Below are 17,033 nucleotides of genomic sequence, written 5' to 3' on the forward strand. Positions count from 1 at the left end.
GGCCAGTTCCACCACAAACGACGTATGAGTAGCAGGCCTTTGTTCAAAAGTTTTCTGATTTCAAAGAAGGGGCCATTTCTGTTGCGAAGGACGATAAATGTAATTTTGACCTGGAAAATACTCGGATGGCTCAGTGCTGATCGTTAGTAATATTTTAAAAAAACGGAAACTTAAGCGCGCTCTTGTTGTCCTTCAAGAATCCGGAACCTGAAATCAAATGCCCAACTGCTTGATCATCAATCAAAATGGGCTTTCAGCATTAAGTATTAAGCGATATTCTAGATGAGCCCCGAGGTCCTCAAAACCATCCCAATGTAAGTTTGTATCGCTATACTAAAAACGGGCCCAGCACTCAATATCGACCTCTGGGACCACGAGACAACAGGCCATCTGCAGGTCCGTCCCTCTTGCAGATCGTACCAAAGAACTGTCTTTTAGAAAACACGAAAATACCACCACCGAGTTGCAGTTGCACATCCCTTGATTTGTCTCAGCGCTTCTTCGAATGTCCCTGCGAAAAACCTACTCATCTCTAAGGAAACTGAGGTTTGGGGGTGTCATGCCGCAGAATCGACTAGGGTACCCCGTGCACAAAATTCCTATCCCCACAGAGCACACAGTGAACCAAGGAAAGCTCTTTGTAGTCAAGCCTCAGAACCTCAAAGAGAAAGAGCGGAAAGAGGACATAAAGTCATGCTTCTTCCTTGCCACGAATATTCGCGAAAGCGGCCTAGAAGATACTCCATCGTTGGCCATGGATGTGGAAAGGGCCGACTATAACGGCACACTGTTATTCCTGCCCGACGATGGCACTTTGCAGGTCTGCGTCTCAAGCGACGAGAAACTTGTTTTTTTCAAGATAGGCAATGCATTGATTGACAAAATGGTGCTACCGGAAAACAGTCTCAAGGCCGCTTACTTTGCCGATGACTACGCCAGCGCAGTTTTCGAATTCCTGAAGAATTTCGGATATATCTACGTGTCATTCGTACAGACAGGAAGAGCCCTATATAGATTCTTAAGAGATCGTCGGGGCGCAAGTGTAACCAAAGTGTCCGCACAAGAGATGGAAGAAAAACATCACCATGAGCTACGAAAGTACGAAAACTTCCAGAGAGACCCAATTGCAGTGGTACGGCCTGATGATCTGTCTGACGAGGCAGAGAATCTGCTCATAGATTCCGCTTTTGTTTCGGACGACATTCTCAGAAACGGCCTACCGTCTATACCACAAACCACGAGGCGAAAACCACTTGTTCGTCAGACCCGCTCCATATCAAAGCAAGCCGATGATGCAAACTTAATCACTCCTCTACATATTGACTCGGGCGTGCTGACAGATCGCTCAACACGTTCTGGAGAAGATGAAACAAGCATAGACGGGGAACCCATGCAAATGATCCGAGAAACCCCTGCCCTGTTTGACCCTCCATTGTACTACTCTGTGGATTCCGAAAAAAAATTCGTCATCTCATACAATGATTTCAAGACATTGTATAACAATGACTGGATCAACGACACACTCATCGACTTTTTTATTGCATACGAAATGCACAGGGCCGTACATGAGCTACGGCTGGTGCAAAAAAACGATATCTTTGCATTCAATTCATTTTTTTTCACAAAGCTTCTAACGAACTCAAACTCCTTGGAAGTCCCTCCTTATTACGAAAACATCCGCCGGTGGTTGGCGAAGGTCGACCTCATGAGCTACAATTCTGTCATAATTCCTGTGAACGAGCATCTACATTGGTTCTTCATAATTATAAAAAACTTGCCCAAGTTGCTTGAGCACGCAAAGACCAAGCAGAATCACGAAATTCATGCAGGGGACGAAAAGTACCAGAGCACGAAAACCATAGTTGAGATTTTCGTGATTGACTCCTTGAGGCAGAGTCACGCAAATCTAGGGCCTCCATTAAAGGATGTGATCAAGCAATACTGCAAAGAAAAGCACAATGTTGACATATCAACGGACTCAATTAGGTTTAAGAATGCGCGAGTATCTAAACAGCGAAATTTCAATGACTGTGGAATTCATGTAATCTACAACATTCGGAAATGGTTAGGAAGTCCTACAACTTGCGAGCTTATATGGAAAACACATGGGAAGCCCAAGTCTCAAATTTTCAAGACTTCCGAGAGGGATGCCATGCGTCGCGTATGCATCGATCTTCTTTTGGACTTACATTCTAAACAGCCACATAGCGACCTTCTGAGGCAGAATGAAAAAGCGGATGACGCTCAATCAGATGATGAGGTCGAACTCATATCCTGTCTGTCTTCCTATGCCAACAATCCAGAAGAAAGAATGGAGACAGAAGTCTCTCAAAGCAAGGATATATCGGGCACCTCAATTGGTATTCCGCCGGAGTCACAAAAAGAAGCGACTGTTCCGGATGAGATAAAAGTCCTTGTTTCGAGGAAAGAAAATATCGCTCAAGCTGAAACACGCCAAGCCCTGATAGAAGAAGAGGAAAAACCTAACCATACATCCATACGCAGATTGCATGACTTCACTGATAATTCCGAAAAAATCCGAGAGCATGAAATTCAAGCTAAAAAAGAGCTTTCAAAAAAGCGCTTATCGGATTGGAGCAAAGAAATAAGTGAGAGTAACGACAATCTACGCCCCAAAATAATCAATGGAACTTCTGAAGAGCAGAATACCGAAAAAGAAATTCACCACAAAACTCTTGATCCCAGAGTTATTGATGAAGCGAGCACAATGTCATCAAGGAGCCTCGAAAACCGTTATACATCTGTTGAACATCCAGAAATCAGAAGATCACTCATTGGCTTGAGTTTGAATAAGAACTGCGTTGATTTCTTAAACGACATATTCAAAAACAACTCGCAAAGATATGATGAAGCAACTCGCAAGAGAATCTACGGATTGGTTGAGGAGTACATAACGTTAAATTCCCTGGAAGGCGTTCAAATTCAGAAACTTGAAGAGAAAATCAAAAAAGCTCTGAAGAAACCTCCAGAACCAATGGATGAACCGTTCGTTATTGAGGATCTTGATGAAAGCTCATCAAAAACGAGACCAAATTTTGAAGATCCCGATGACAGCAATAGTGAACTCAATAAAAGCGTGGGGGAATTAAGTATTTCAGGGACCAGAATCACAGATAAACGCAGAGAGGACCGTATCGAGGAGGCAAAGAGGCGGATTTCAAGCTGCTCAACTAATGGAAGCGAGTCAGAGATAAGGAGGAACTTTGCTATGGGAGCGACCTCTGCATCTGCCTCATCGAGTGGCGTCGCTCCACGTCATACGAGAAGCAAAACTAGAAGGTCTAGCGAAATTGCCACCAGTGACTTAGAAATTATGGATGATGACTTGGAGCTAGTATCAGAGGTTTCGCTCATCTTTAGCTCCCCACAAGAAAAACGAGAACGGCTCACTTCGAAATCACCATCAAGTAAGAAATCTCGGAAAAATACAGGTGAAGCATCTCACTCCTCACATTCGAGATTGGAACCAGAGATTACTCAAATATCAGAGTACCAAAAACCTCACACATCTCCACGCTCTGGAAGCCCAAAATCTTCGAAGGCGCAATGGCCCCGAAATCAAACCTCCAGTTCCATGGCGCCAAAAGCGTCCAAGAAAACCACTTTATCCGATTTATCACGAAGAACTAGGGGCTCAAAGGAAGACAGATTTTCAGAAAATACTCAATCGGATGATGTGGTTGAGCTTACGGAGATAGACGAGGAAAGACACAGCCCTACGAGAAAACCTCAGGAAATGCTTTTGAAAACTACGAAAAGGAGAAGGGTGGAGGCAGTAGAAAAAAGTACCTAGGATTCCCAACAGTAGCCCTTTGAGGTTAAACAACAATAAAATGGGATATAGAAGCGTATATGCTGATACATTAGGTGAAAATAGCCAGGCGTAATTTGAATGGTCCTAGTATAGGATAGTGAGCACTTCCTAGACTTTCCAATAAATTCATACAGGGCGCACAACCAGTGTTCCCCACAGCGAGAAGACAGCGAAACACGTGATCGCGAGAATGCGATATTCGCTACGGATTTCTGATTTCAACACTGGAAACGCCATCAATTATAACACCTGCAATTTTCCAGATGGATGTATCTGGCTCCTCTTCGGAAGCATCTATTAGCCCACAGAGAGAGGTGGCATTAAATGCAAATAAACCTCCACCTTTACCTCCGAGAGAGGAAAAGCCTCGATCAGGGCCCGTGTATACAATGAATTCATCGATTGCAACAATCTTGATGCATAGGCAGACTGAACTCAACGCAAGTCTGACGGTCCCTACCGCTGCAGATGTGTTTTTGAATGAGAAAGTAGACCGCATGGGCATACTCACAGGATGTCAAGTACAAGATGACGAGTTCTGGTCCGTTTTCGTTCGAGATTTTAGCGCAACTTACATAAGAAACCACAGTCCTCAAGAAATAGAGCACAAAGTGCTTCTTGGGATCCCTGCCGACATGTGTTTTGCCATATACTCCAGTATGCTCAACATACCGGCCACTGTCGAAAGCCATACGTATGAAAGCTTAGTGAGAAAAGCCAAATTGGCCAAATTTGAGGGTGGGACCAAACCAGATTCTGATCCAGCCGACCGCATTGAATTGTCCGAAGTATACTGGTATTGCTTAAAGGGCAACGTCCACGTGGCTTCACAAGTTACGGGGCTTTTGAGTCCAGCTTTGATCGAGAATTTTGCTCGGATTTTACAGCTGGCAGAGGGTATATCGAAGCACGACGCGCTTGCGATTTTGTTCAAAATTACTGAAAGACTTGCAACAATCTCAAAGGCTGGGTTTAAATATAAAGGCAGCCGCTGTCTCGAAGATTTTGCTAGCGAACAATTTTTACATGTCACGAAGCAAGGAATTAACATTCTTGCCTTCTTTGATACAGCTTTCGAACGATTCACGGAGGAAAGCATGGAAAAAAACATTTTGTTGAATCTATTCAATATGGTTCTACTTGAAGGACCAGATTACCTCCTTCGTTTACTGTGCTCAGCATTTGAAAGACAGAAGGACAGAGTCTTGAGTCTTGACGGAGACGCTTTGAAAGAATACATTTTCTCAGAGGAATTTTTTTCCGCTATCGACTCAGAGACCTTGGAGAAAAGCTTAAACGTTGACTTTCCCATTATAAAGTACGAAAATGAGTATTCTTTTATGAACTCCAACTCAATCTCAGGAAATGACAACGAAATCTCAAATTTGCAAGAAGCCAACCAGGAGCTTACACTGAAGCTTGAGGGGTTGAAAGAAAAGTTTGTACAGCTTCAAATAACACATGAGGAGATTTTCGGGCAGAACTCAGAGTATGCGAGTAAACTAGCGCACGCACGGGAGGAGAAGGCCTCGTTGCTCATACGGAAAGCGAATCTACAGCAAAAATACAACCAGCTCACGATGCAAGACAATTTGAGCAATACCATCAAAGCTAATAAAGATATCTCAATGGAGAATCAGAATCTCGAACAGCAAATAGAAGTCATGAAGAAAAAGGTGGAAGCGAAGTCTAAGTTGGTTCGATGATCAGTTTCTTTGACAGAGAAAGAGTTCCATGAATTTTTACGAGTTGTCGCGCGTCCGTGAAATAGGATGCATCTTCTTTCATAATTGTATCATTGTTGTATGGGCGTTTCAGGCCTCTGTCGGAATGATGATAACTAGGGTCGGTGAACTACCAAGTTCTGCATGCAGAGCCGAGGCGGGGCCTCTGACAGACTGGAAGCTATGAACTCTACAAGCTGAAGATAAGTCTATTTCGCAGATAACACTGACGAATGTACTGTTTTGCAAAAAAAATAAATACATAAAAGTAAATAGTTTATGATCGGGATTAGGGAACATGAAACACGTAAACTAGATTTGTCTTTCCTGGATGCTTGCTGCATCTCTTTTTGCCTTCGCCTTCCTGGCTTACGCCTTCCTCGCCATTTGCCCTCGCCTTTCGCCTCGCGCCATATTCTTACTCCACTGATGCAACAATCTGATTACCGACTTGGCATCAATCAAGTTTATTATTTTATTTTACAGCGAAGCGGATGAAAAATGCAAGCTGGTTTCCGTTTTGTCCAGCACAACCAGTGAAATGTGATATTTGGCAAAAGTACCGGTCATGGCGACTGGCCCAGGTGCAATATAAAAAAGCGCACCATCAATGCGGCTGAGGAGCCCGTGCGGCATATGAGACCACGAGGAAAGTCGGATCAGAATTGCTCACTTTCAAGACATTCGGCACCATAATTATAAACCGGCACCAAGAGATTTCAAACAAAATGGCCCAAGAATCTGTTGGCGTAGTGGGTGCTGGACTCGTAGGGTGTCTTGCGGCCCTTGCGTTTTCCGCAAAAGGCTACAAAGTTCATCTTTTTGACTTGCGCAGGGACCCCAGACTGGAAACGTCCCAAAGAAGCTTGCGGCTGATCAATTTGGCCGTGAGCGATCGTGGGATCCGTGCGTTACAAGCCGTCGACGAGAAGATGGCCGAGAGAATTCTCCAGCACGTGATCCCCATGAAGGGAAGAATGATCCATGACATCACGGGCACGAAACAGGAGTCTCAGATATACGGGCTTTTCGGCGAGAGCATCAAGTCGATCGACCGCCTGTTTCTCAACAGACAGCTTTTGGACGAGTTGGACAACACCGATGTCGAGGTGCTCTTTGAGCACAAGTTGACAGGTGTATCTGACATCGACAAGCTCGGGGCCCACCCAACGTTGAAATTTGCCACCTCAGGTTCCGAGGAGGCTGTGTTTAACTTTGACTATGTGGTCGGCACAGACGGCGCCCACTCGCAGTTCCGCTACCAGATGCAAAAGACCATGCGCATGGACTTCTCGCAGAAGTACATTGACATGCAATACATGGAGCTTTCCATTCCGCCGGTGGAGGGAGCGGCGGCCACCAGCGCCGGCAGGTTTTCTCTCGACCCAAACCACCTCCATATCTGGCCCAGAAAGGACTATATGTTGATTGCATTGGCCAACGGCGACGGTTCGTTCACCTCAACGTTTTTCAGCCCGTGGGAAATCATCGAGTCGATTGGCAGCGCGGAAGATTTCGTTGCGTTCTTCAAGCAGGCCTTCCCAGATGCCTGTGGCTTGATCGGGGAGGAAGGTTTGAGATACGCCTACGACAACCAGCCCCGAGGCTCGCTTGTGCAAGTATCCGCGAGCCCCTACGCTAGTCCCAACAACAGAGCCATTATTCTTGGAGATGCCGCGCACTCGATGGTTCCTTTCTACGGACAGGGCATGAACTGCGGGTTTGAAGATGTGCACGTGTTGATGCAGCTCCTAGAGCAGAGCAACGGGCTGTTGGACGCTGCCTTCGGCAAGTATACTGGCGCCAGAAAGGCCGATTTGGATGCCATCTGCAAACTTGCGCTCGACAACTACTACGAGATGTCGACCAAGGTCACGGACCCTTTCTACTTGCTCCGGAAAAAAGTTGACTACTACCTAGGCAAGTACGCCAACGACGTGTTGTTCCCATGGGTGCCGATGTACTCTATGGTGTCGTTTCGGGGAGACATCCGATACTCGGAGGCGGTGGCCCGCGAACAGCGCCAAACGAGGGTCCTCAACTGGATACAGTACGTGACCTTGGGCGGATTGGCCATATATGGAGCTGCCAGGGCAGCACAGGTGCTTGAGAAATGGAGGCGCTGATGGCAGAGAAGTATTGGCGTGATACTCGGAGGAATATACAGAGACGTATGAGTTTAGAGAAGTGCTGGCGATTTGAACCTGGCCGGAGGGAGGCGCTGGTGTTTTTGAGCATCGGGGCCCAGATACACGAGCGGAAACGGGCGTGGTGATTTTCTGTGTAAGTCATGTCTAGTCTACGCACTCAGAGCGTCTGGGTGCAAATTTCACGAGTGGAGCATGACTCGGGAATGAGCCGTTTATTCTGCAGCTCCAAAAAGCGCCGCGGTGTCGAAATCGCTCCAGAAAGCGGCGGGGAGCCGAAGTCACTCCAAAAACCAGGAATCCATTCATACCGCCTTCTTGCCGACTGTGCTTCAAGGAGCACAAGGAGAAGTTCGACAGGGCATTGTTGACCCGAGGTGCGGAGGTTCCATGCTCGTCGTGCGGAAATTGAAAAAAAAAAAATATGACTGATGAAGCCGCGAGAAATAGCGGTGAGAAAACGAGGTAGACGCAAAAAAAAAGAAAGCGCCGGAGGCAACACCCCATACTACACACTGCTCCTGTCACTTGTACATAGATAAACGGCAGATAGCGCAAAAAGGAGCCATAGTCTCGAGTCCCAGCTACCACCCACATCTCGCAGCTTTTTCCCGGCCGATCTTCTCCAGCGCCATTGACTCAGTATTTCTGCCGGACCCAGTATTTTCGCCAGACCCAGTATGTTTCGCCAGACTCTTGCCCGGCAAATACGCCCCGCCAGCGGCAAAAAGCTTTTGAGCACGAGCTCCGTTTTGTGCAACGAGAACAAGGGCAAGTCGCCCTTGGAAGTGTTTTTCCAGACATTCAAGCAGGAGGTGAAGAAGTCAAGCGAGCTCAAGGAAAACATCAAGGCATTGCAGGATGAAAGGGGCCGTGTGGCCGAGAGCGAGGCGTTCAAGCGCGCCAAGGAGGCGTACGACCGGGCACAAAAAGGCAGTTCTGCCGCGGGCAAGGTCGTAAAAAAAACCGCGGAGGCCGTGGGCGGCGTTGCCCACAAGGCGTGGGAGTCTCCGGTCGGCAAGGGTGTGCGGACCACGGTCTTAACCGGCGCGGAGGCCGCGGACAAGGCGTTTGAGCCCGTCCGCAAGACGCAGGTGTACAAGGACATTGGCAATGTGATTGACGACGGCTCGTCCACTGCCTACGGCGGGTTCTTGACCAAGGAACAGAGAGAGGAATTGAGAAAGAAGGAGCTACAAAAGAGGCTCCAGGAAGGCAAGGGCTGGAAGCCCGTCAAGGAAAACGAGGAGGCCGGCGGCGCGTTGGTGGCCACGGACAGCAAGCCCACGGGCCCCAGCGTGGGCCAGAAATGGGAGGACTTCAAGGTGCGCAGTCCTGTTGGCCGTGCCATTGTGTTGTTGAAGGAGCGGTGGGACGAGTCCGAGAACGGGTTGATCTCGCTCGTGAGAACTGTGTTTGAGAAGATCGCGGGCTTCTTCTCCGAGACGGAGCAGGCCCAGGTCGTGAAGCAGTTCCGCATGATGGACCCCACGTTCCGCGTCACGGACTTCACGCGCACCTTGACCAACTACATCGTGCCGGAGTTGTTGGACGCGTACATGAAGAACGACCAGGAGGTGTTGAAGACCTGGTTCAGCGAGGCGCCGTTCAACGTGTGGCAGGCCAATAACAAGCAGTTCATCCAGCAGGGCCTCTTCTCCGACGGCAAGATCTTGGACATCCGCAGCGTGGACATCGTCACGTGCAAGATGTTGCAGCCCAACGACACGCCGGTGGTGGTGGTGTCGTGCCGCGCCCAGGAGATCCATTTGTACCGCAAGGCCAAGACCGGCGAGGTCGCCGCCGGTGCCGAGGACCACATCCAGATGAGCACGTATGCCATGGTGTTCACCCGCGTGCCCGAGGAAATGGACAACGAGACCACCGAGGGCTGGAAGGTGATTGAGTTTGCCCGTGGCGGCTCGAGACCCTTCCATTGAGGGGCTTCACCGCTGCGGAGGACAGGCGTCGAGGGGACTAGCGAGGAGTGTTAGTCCAGGGACCTGTTTCCCATGGAGTCTGGCCCACACAAGGACTCACTACATAAACCAGGGGCCACGTGTGGCACAGGCACCAGAGTTTCTAGCAATAAATACACTACATCCCCCATGCGTGGGTGTGCCTGGCTGCGCATTCTCCCGTGATGGTCAGTGCCGATCACGGCTTTACGCCAGGCGGTGGGGAGCGGCCAAAACAAGGCCAAGACAAGGCTTCACAGTTTGATTTTCCTCGCCTTTCTCGATGTGCGTTTCGAAAACCAACTCCTGCGAATATGGCTTCCCGAGAACTTTCCATTCAAGCTCCGAATGTCTCTTCTGTAGCAGGCTCCCCGGTCTCCCAGCGAAGGTCCTGCAAATAAGCTGCTCAGGCCATCTCGGAACAAATTACCCACATAAGCTCTTTGGGCCAGCCTTCTGGCGAGGGTGCTCGTCATGCCCCCATCCAGGCGGTGATGACGCTGGAGTGATGTTTTTTGAAGCGAAACAAGGAAAAAGACTTGTGTTCATGGATATCTCCTCCGGAAGAGAGTATGCAGGAATATTATTGAACATTTCCCATCAGATCATAGAGACAGCGTATCCACCCGACCGTTCCTACTTTTTGACTCTGAAGTTAGTTCTAGTGTGAAGCGTGTCTTTGAGTCCGCCTCTCGCGCATTTTTTTAATCAAGCGGCCGGTCGCAAACGACGTCATTTTCCTCAACCAAAACGCTCTTCTGTCAGCCCTCCCAGGTTTTCATCCCAGCATGCCGCACTGTTTCATACGCACAACGTATGTTCAGCACGACAAGGTCCATTTTTCAAAAGATACATTGATCCATGCCCTCCCAACTACCTCGTTAATGACCACACATGCTTAAATTTCCATCGAAGCACTCCAAGCACCAATCAGTTCCATCATCACAAGCCGCCCGCTTCCTATTACCGCCCACTTCCTATTACCTCCTGCAGGCGATACCCTCAACCCAGAGTAATATACCAACCTTCCCAAGTACTTCATCAACCGTCCATTCCCACAATCCCACTCAGCCAGTCTGCTTCCCGCTATTCCAGCCAGACAGCCTCGACCTGCGTATCCCCACCCCTTCCCCAAGCGACGTGCCTCATTTTCCAACACAAGTATTCTACCAGACCCCAAGACGTCTCTATGTGCACACCCACATCCACCGGCGGAGACACGGGCTGTCCGCGACACGGGCGCGCCGCACCCGTGCACCAGGCCTCGTCCCGGCTCAACATTGAACGTGACACGAAAAAGACACATGGCTCCCAGATCCAGACGCCAGACTCGCCGAAAGCCACGCCAAAATGTCGGACGGATTCGCCACCAAGGACGAGGTGGACACCGTGTTTCTGCGGTTGAAACAGAACCCCGCCAACCAGACGTGTTTCGACTGTGCCAACAAAAACCCGACCTGGACGTCGATCCCCTTTGGCATCTTGCTCTGTCTCGAGTGTTCCGCCGTGCACCGCAATCTCGGCGTGCACATCACGTTTGTGAAATCGCTGAATTTGGACCAATGGCAGCGCATCCAGTTGCGCCACTTCAAGTTCGGCGGCAACGCGGTGGCGGCGGATTTCTACAAGAAAAACGGCGGCTCGCAGTTCCTCAATGCGGGGGCCGATCCCAACGCCAAGTACACTAGCCCCGTGGCCCGCAAGTACAAGGACAAGTTGAAAAAGACCGCGCAGCAGGACGCGTTGAAACATCCGGATGTGGTCACGCTAGAAGACGACCTGGACTCGTTGTCGTTGGTGGGCAGCTCGTCGAACGCGGCCTCCACCGACGATTTCTTCTCCAACTGGACCAAGCCCGCCACAGACACGCCCTCTCCGTTGCAGTCGCGCCTGGCCACGCCCAGTCTCGTAGACGACGCGATGCCCGGCGCAAAAAAGACGCTGGCGCCGCGCCCCGCCGCCAGAACCAGCCGAGCCTCGGCTTCCGCGGCCAAAAGCTCCATTTTGTCCTCCAAGGGCAACGGGCCCAAGACCACGCGTGCCCGGCGCGTCAACAAAACCACCGAGGAGATCGACTTCGACGAGATCGAGAGAAAGGCCAAGCAGGAGGCCGAGGAGGCTAAGAGATTGGGGTACAACCCGCAGGCCAGCACCTCCTCCTCGCCGGCCGCTCCTGCGCAGGCGCCCCGGCCTTCCGTTTTGGCCTTGGGCAGCACCTCGGCGGCCCCTGCAGCCCCCGTCCAGGACACCACCCCCAAGCTCCAGAAATTGGGCTTTGGCATGGTGCAGGGCGAAAACAAAGTCGAGCTGGCCAGCACCAAGAAGTACAAGGAGGTCCAGTACACCGGCAATGTGGCCAACAAGTACGGCACACAGAAGGGCATTTCTTCGGACGAGTTCTTCGGTAGAGGCCCCCAGTTTGATGAGGGCGCAAAGGCAGAGGCCCGCCAGAAGCTCCTGGCTTTTAGCGGCGCCCAGTCAATTTCGTCGAGCTCGTACTTCGGCGAGGACGAGGCGCAGGGGGCACAGCAGGCCGGCAGCCGGCAGGGCGACGGCCTCGGCTTGTCGGATATAGAGTCTGCCGCACGTGACTTTGCCTCCCGGTTCAGTGGGAACGCCAACCAGGACTTGGAGGTGTTGAAAGATGCGTTGGAAGATGGAGCCACCAAGCTTGGCGGTCTTTTGAGGGACATTTTACGCTGAACACTGCCCCATGTTCTGGCCTTCATATTATAATACACGGAATGAGCAAGACAGAAGGCCATTTTTCCAGCGCACGGTGGGTACTTAAATTATTTTACTATCATCCAGATCTTTTTTTTCCTAGAACTTTGGCAAATCTAGCGAATACACGTTGAGCGAGCCAGTTCTAGGAGTAATGGTAATCGAATGGAACCCTGCACACATCGCCTGCAAAGGTCTCTTCAGCCTTGAAGGCAGATTCTATTTGACCTAAGCACAGAAATAGGCTCTGAATTGAAGTTGCATTTGTAGTCGGGCGGAGAGCCGACTGCCACTTTCTCAACACGCCTGAAGACTTTTCCATACTTTACTACACACTATGCCCATCATAATTAGCAGCAACAGCGAGCTGCAAGAACTGCTATTTGAGACTAAAAAAATATAAAAACTTAGCGTCTGCGGATTCGAATCACAGCACTAGGCTCTAGAATATTCCAAGTGTCCAGCAGGGTTGGGCCTCTGGAGCTCCGATCTTTGAATCCCCCAAAAATTCGCTGTTGCGTACTCACCGTTCAAAAAGTACATTCTAATGGAAAACCTTTCTCAAAACGACAGCTTCCGGTAATGCGGGGAAAGAAGTTTTAAGCCACCTCAGCAGGCGGTGGCAAAATAATCTCACCGAAATGATTTGTGGAGATCTCGAGAATTCAACTGTCGCGCTTTCAATGGCGTGTGCAAAACAAGGGCGTACAGTACCGATATTGACGCTGCATTAATACCGTTGCAGAAAGCAGTCAGACGGGTGAGCGGAAGATGTTCCCGTCGTTGATTAGTCGACTCCGTGAACAAAAGATATACAAAACGCACTACGCTAGCTGTTTCTTGAACTCCCGCAACAAAACAAATGACATCACATAAAGCCAAGAAATTGTCAAATCTACTTGTATTGGTCAGTGCTTGAATGCATTCTGCCAGGCCTTTGGTTTGGTGGTAACCAGCGCTTATGCCCGAGCGTGACCTAAGTACAGTCAGAGACTGCATAATGTTGCCCACCCCCACCACGCGAGGCTGGCCCATGGGGAACGTCATTGGTGCTGCACAGCGCATTTACTGGGGGACGACGTAGAAAGTAGTTTAAGAACGGCTGAGCCTAAAATTATATGCCCTTGTCGGCTCACAGAAAAATGGGCGAAAGTGAGCTTCATGTGTATGCTGCCCTTATGAACACTCTTCTAAAAGTGTGACCTCACAAATTTTTACCCATCGTCCTTGTTTGGACCTTGTGTATATTGCATCAGGGCGACTTACTGCGGAGTCAAACTTGCCGAACGTCAGCTGCAGGCGGGACATTCTTTTAGATACCGGCGGGATTTTCGGAACTCTTGCCCCAGAGAGGGCAGCGCAAATGCGAGCCCCCGCCGAAAAATGGGGGAAATACGCGCTGAGTGCAGGAATATACAAGCAAATCGGCTTTGAGATACAGGGCTCGTGTGCTTGAGCCAGTTTTACTTGCTAAGATTTTTTTCTTTTTTTTTTGTGTGGCGCCTAAGTTGACCCGACATGCATATTTGGGACATGAGGCGTCCCAAATGAAGGAAACCTACGAAAAAAAAGGTCTGAGAGCGTGATGACCAGTACCATCCAGGAACACCCCGGACACAAGCTATTCCTCCTCTTTTCGAATATAAATAGACAGGTTCCCCCCAATGTTCTGCTTCAAAAAATTCATTATTACAACTTAGATTCAAACACAAATACACTCTTTGCTCTTATAGACACATCCACTGACTCTTTTTACATTTGATCATCAAGGATACAATGTCAGACGAGGCTGCTGTTTTGAAAAGCTCCGGCACTACGCTGTCGGGGTCTTCTAAGCAATTCAACGATGATAACGTACTTCTCAAAGCCCTGAACGAAAGAGAAGGTGAAGTCGGAAACATCTTATCGCAATACTCTGAAGAACAGGCCATGCTGATGGGCCGCAACTATGCTTTGAAGCACAACTTGGACCCTGAACTTTTTGGCAAGGCTGCCGCTGTGGCCAGAAGCCCCAGCGACTTCAACTCGATGGAGTTTTTGAATGAGGACGAGAAAGTTGCGCTCATGATGGAAATGACACACAAGTGGCGTATTCCAAGAAAGTTAATTGAGGTCATTGCTTTGGGTTCCATGGCTGCCGCCGTGCAAGGTATGGATGAATCCGTCGTCAACGGTGCCACCTTGTTCTACCCCAGTGCAATGGGAATCCCCGACATGAAGAACTTCGACTTGATCGAAGGTTTGATTAACGGTGCTCCATACCTCTGCAGTGCCTTCGTCTGTTGGTCTTCTGACTACTGGAACAGAAAGTTGGGCCGTAAGTGGGTCATTTTCTGGACTTGTGCCATTTCAGCTCTTACTTGTATCTGGCAGGGGTTGGTTACCTTGGACTGGTACCATTTGTTCATCGCACGTTTCTGTTTGGGTTTTGGTATCGGTGTCAAATCCGCTACCGTTCCAGCATACGCCGCCGAGACGACTCCCGCTAAGATTAGAGGCTCGTTAGTGATGCTCTGGCAGTTTTTCACTGCGGTCGGAATCATGTTTGGTTACGTCGCGTCTTTGGCTTTCTACTATATTGGTGACAATGGCATTGCTGGCGGCTTGAACTGGAGATTGATGTTGGCATCCGCCTCTATCCCCGCAATCCTTGTGTTGATTCAAGTACCTTTCGTGCCGGAGTCTCCTCGTTGGCTCATGGGTAAAGAGAGACACACAGAGGCGTATGATTCGCTCAGACAATTGAGATTTAGTGAGATCGAGGCTGCCCGCGACTGCTTCTACCAATACGTTTTGTTGAAGGAAGAGGGTGCTTATGGCGGAAAGTCTTACTTCACCAGAGTCAAGGAAATGTTCACCATCAGAAGAAACAGAAACGGTGCTTTGGGTGCCTGGATTGTTATGTTCATGCAGCAATTCTGTGGTATCAATGTCATCGCTTACTACTCGTCTTCGATTTTTGTCGAATCCAACCTTTCTGAGATCAAGGCCATGTTGGCTTCCTGGGGTTTCGGTATGATCAACTTCTTGTTTGCTATTCCGGCGTTTTACACCATCGATACATTCGGCCGTCGTAACTTGTTGCTCATGACCTTCCCGCTTATGTGTATATTCTTGCTCATGGCAGGATTTGGTTTCTGGATTCCATTTGACACCAACCCTGACGCCAGATTGGGTGTGATCACGACTGGTATCTACTTGTTCGCTTGTGTCTACTCTTCAGGTGAGGGTCCAGTTCCATTTACATACGCAGCTGAAGCATTCCCCTTGTACATCCGTGATGTGGGAATGGGATTTGCCACATCCACCACTTGGTTCTTCAACTTCATTTTGGCCTTCTCCTGGCCAAGAATGAAGAACGCCTTCAAGCCACAAGGTGCCTTCGGATTTTACGCTGCCTGGAACATTGTCGGTTTCTTCTTGGTGTTGTGGCTCTTGCCTGAGACTAAGGGTTTGACTTTGGAAGAGTTGGACGAGGTATTTGATGTGCCATTGAGAAAGCACGCGCACTACCGTACCAAAGAGTTCTTCTTCAACATTAAGAAGTATTTCCTCAGACAAAACCCAACCCCATTGCCCCCATTCTACGCTCACCAGAGAATGGCCGTTACTAATCCAGAGTGGAACGAGAAGACTGAGGTTTCTTACGAAGAAAAGATCTGAGGCAATATTATACTTCCTACATTTTAAAGCTGGACTATTAGACTGATTTACGTTACAAATAAACAAGACTTATAATACTACCAAGGCAAGTAGCCCTCTTCCGATTTGCACTCGCTTGATTTCCAGTACTATCCTTGTGCGTTTCTCCCGATTAAAACAAGCTTTTTTCGTCTTTGTCTCACCAAAATTTAACTCATATTATGATGAAGATGTTGTGCTTCGAGAATGTGGATTGAAAGGTTACTGAATTTAGAATGCTCGGAGGGAAACAACCAATCTGAGGATGGCTGCACGAAACATTACGTGAATATTCCTTTTTTGGCATTCAAAGCGGGATTGTGCGGCGGCGGCATTAGCGGAAATGATAAGCAAGTAGGTCAAAAGACTTCTCATGAATCTTGAGTTGATCTGCAAAACATCGCATTGATCGGATACGTGAAGCAAATCTGGCTCAATTCCAGTCGTAATTTTATTCATATCGCGTCCGCGAAATGAGGAGATGCTGCAAGATTTGGAAGGTCCAGGGGATTAAGGGTCCCTTCGGAAAAAGGTACTGAAGACTCAATTAAGACGCCGTACATGTTATAGTCTCGTGAGCCCACTAAATGGAAATTTGGGGCAACAGACTCGATTTGGTTCAAATGTATCATGTGGACAAACAATTGAATTGAGTGACAAACCCATCGTAAATCGGACAATCTGCATGGAATCTTCACCTTGTCGTCTTTAGTTTCCACCTGTGACTAGTAACTGCTGCAAAACACTGCAGATCTTTTTGAAAGTGTGCTATATGCATGATTTCATCAGATCTTTCAATTTGAACATTGTTGGTCTATAAGAGGGGCTAGATCGCCCTAAAAAATGAAATACCAGAGTATAAAGTACGGGGCTCACAAGAATCGTCTGCTCAGGGTTTTGTGTGTTCTCTCAGAGGTCGCTCTAATTCTATATTCGGGCCCTAAGAAGAGAGGGGCATGGTATT

The 17,033-nt window shown here is 48.8% G+C and overlaps 6 protein-coding genes across 6 annotated transcripts; all 6 read left to right on the plus strand.

The window, feature by feature from the left end:
• Nucleotides 1–505: 505 nt before the first annotated feature.
• On the plus strand, nt 506–3,814 carry ULP3 (SUMO protease; the record flags this gene model as incomplete). The annotated part of the gene is made up of 3 exons (XM_018856448.1): nt 506–2,392; nt 2,570–3,204; nt 3,301–3,814. The coding sequence occupies 3 exons, from the start codon at nt 506–508 to the stop codon at nt 3,812–3,814; spliced, it is 3,036 nt and encodes a 1,011-aa protein (XP_018714844.1).
• A 554-nt stretch (nt 3,815–4,368) lies between these two features.
• On the plus strand, nt 4,369–5,523 carry METBIDRAFT_20990 (uncharacterized protein; the record flags this gene model as incomplete). The annotated part of the gene is made up of 1 exon (XM_018855028.1): nt 4,369–5,523. A coding segment is annotated over one exon (1,155 nt), but the record flags the coding sequence as incomplete, so codon positions are not given.
• A 764-nt stretch (nt 5,524–6,287) lies between these two features.
• BNA4 (kynurenine 3-monooxygenase) lies at nt 6,288–7,685 on the plus strand (the record flags this gene model as incomplete). Its single annotated transcript, XM_018858655.1, has 1 exon — nt 6,288–7,685. The coding sequence occupies one exon, from the start codon at nt 6,288–6,290 to the stop codon at nt 7,683–7,685; it is 1,398 nt and encodes a 465-aa protein (XP_018714846.1).
• Nucleotides 7,686–8,386: 701 nt separating this feature from the next.
• On the plus strand, nt 8,387–9,646 carry TIM44 (protein translocase subunit; the record flags this gene model as incomplete). Its single annotated transcript, XM_018856534.1, has 1 exon — nt 8,387–9,646. The coding sequence occupies one exon, from the start codon at nt 8,387–8,389 to the stop codon at nt 9,644–9,646; it is 1,260 nt and encodes a 419-aa protein (XP_018714847.1).
• A 1,368-nt stretch (nt 9,647–11,014) lies between these two features.
• Nucleotides 11,015–12,367, plus strand: GLO3 (ADP-ribosylation factor GTPase-activating protein; the record flags this gene model as incomplete). Its single annotated transcript, XM_018858656.1, has 1 exon — nt 11,015–12,367. One exon carries the CDS (start codon nt 11,015–11,017, stop codon nt 12,365–12,367), a length of 1,353 nt encoding a protein of 450 aa, XP_018714848.1.
• Nucleotides 12,368–14,164: 1,797 nt separating this feature from the next.
• On the plus strand, nt 14,165–16,051 carry HGT19 (Hgt19p; the record flags this gene model as incomplete). The annotated part of the gene is made up of 1 exon (XM_018856937.1): nt 14,165–16,051. The coding sequence occupies one exon, from the start codon at nt 14,165–14,167 to the stop codon at nt 16,049–16,051; it is 1,887 nt and encodes a 628-aa protein (XP_018714849.1).
• Nucleotides 16,052–17,033: the final 982 nt, after the last annotated feature.

Source organism: Metschnikowia bicuspidata, assembly GCF_001664035.1.
Source record: "Metschnikowia bicuspidata var. bicuspidata NRRL YB-4993 chromosome Unknown METBIscaffold_1, whole genome shotgun sequence".
Taxonomy (NCBI): Eukaryota; Fungi; Ascomycota; class Pichiomycetes; order Serinales; family Metschnikowiaceae; genus Metschnikowia; species Metschnikowia bicuspidata.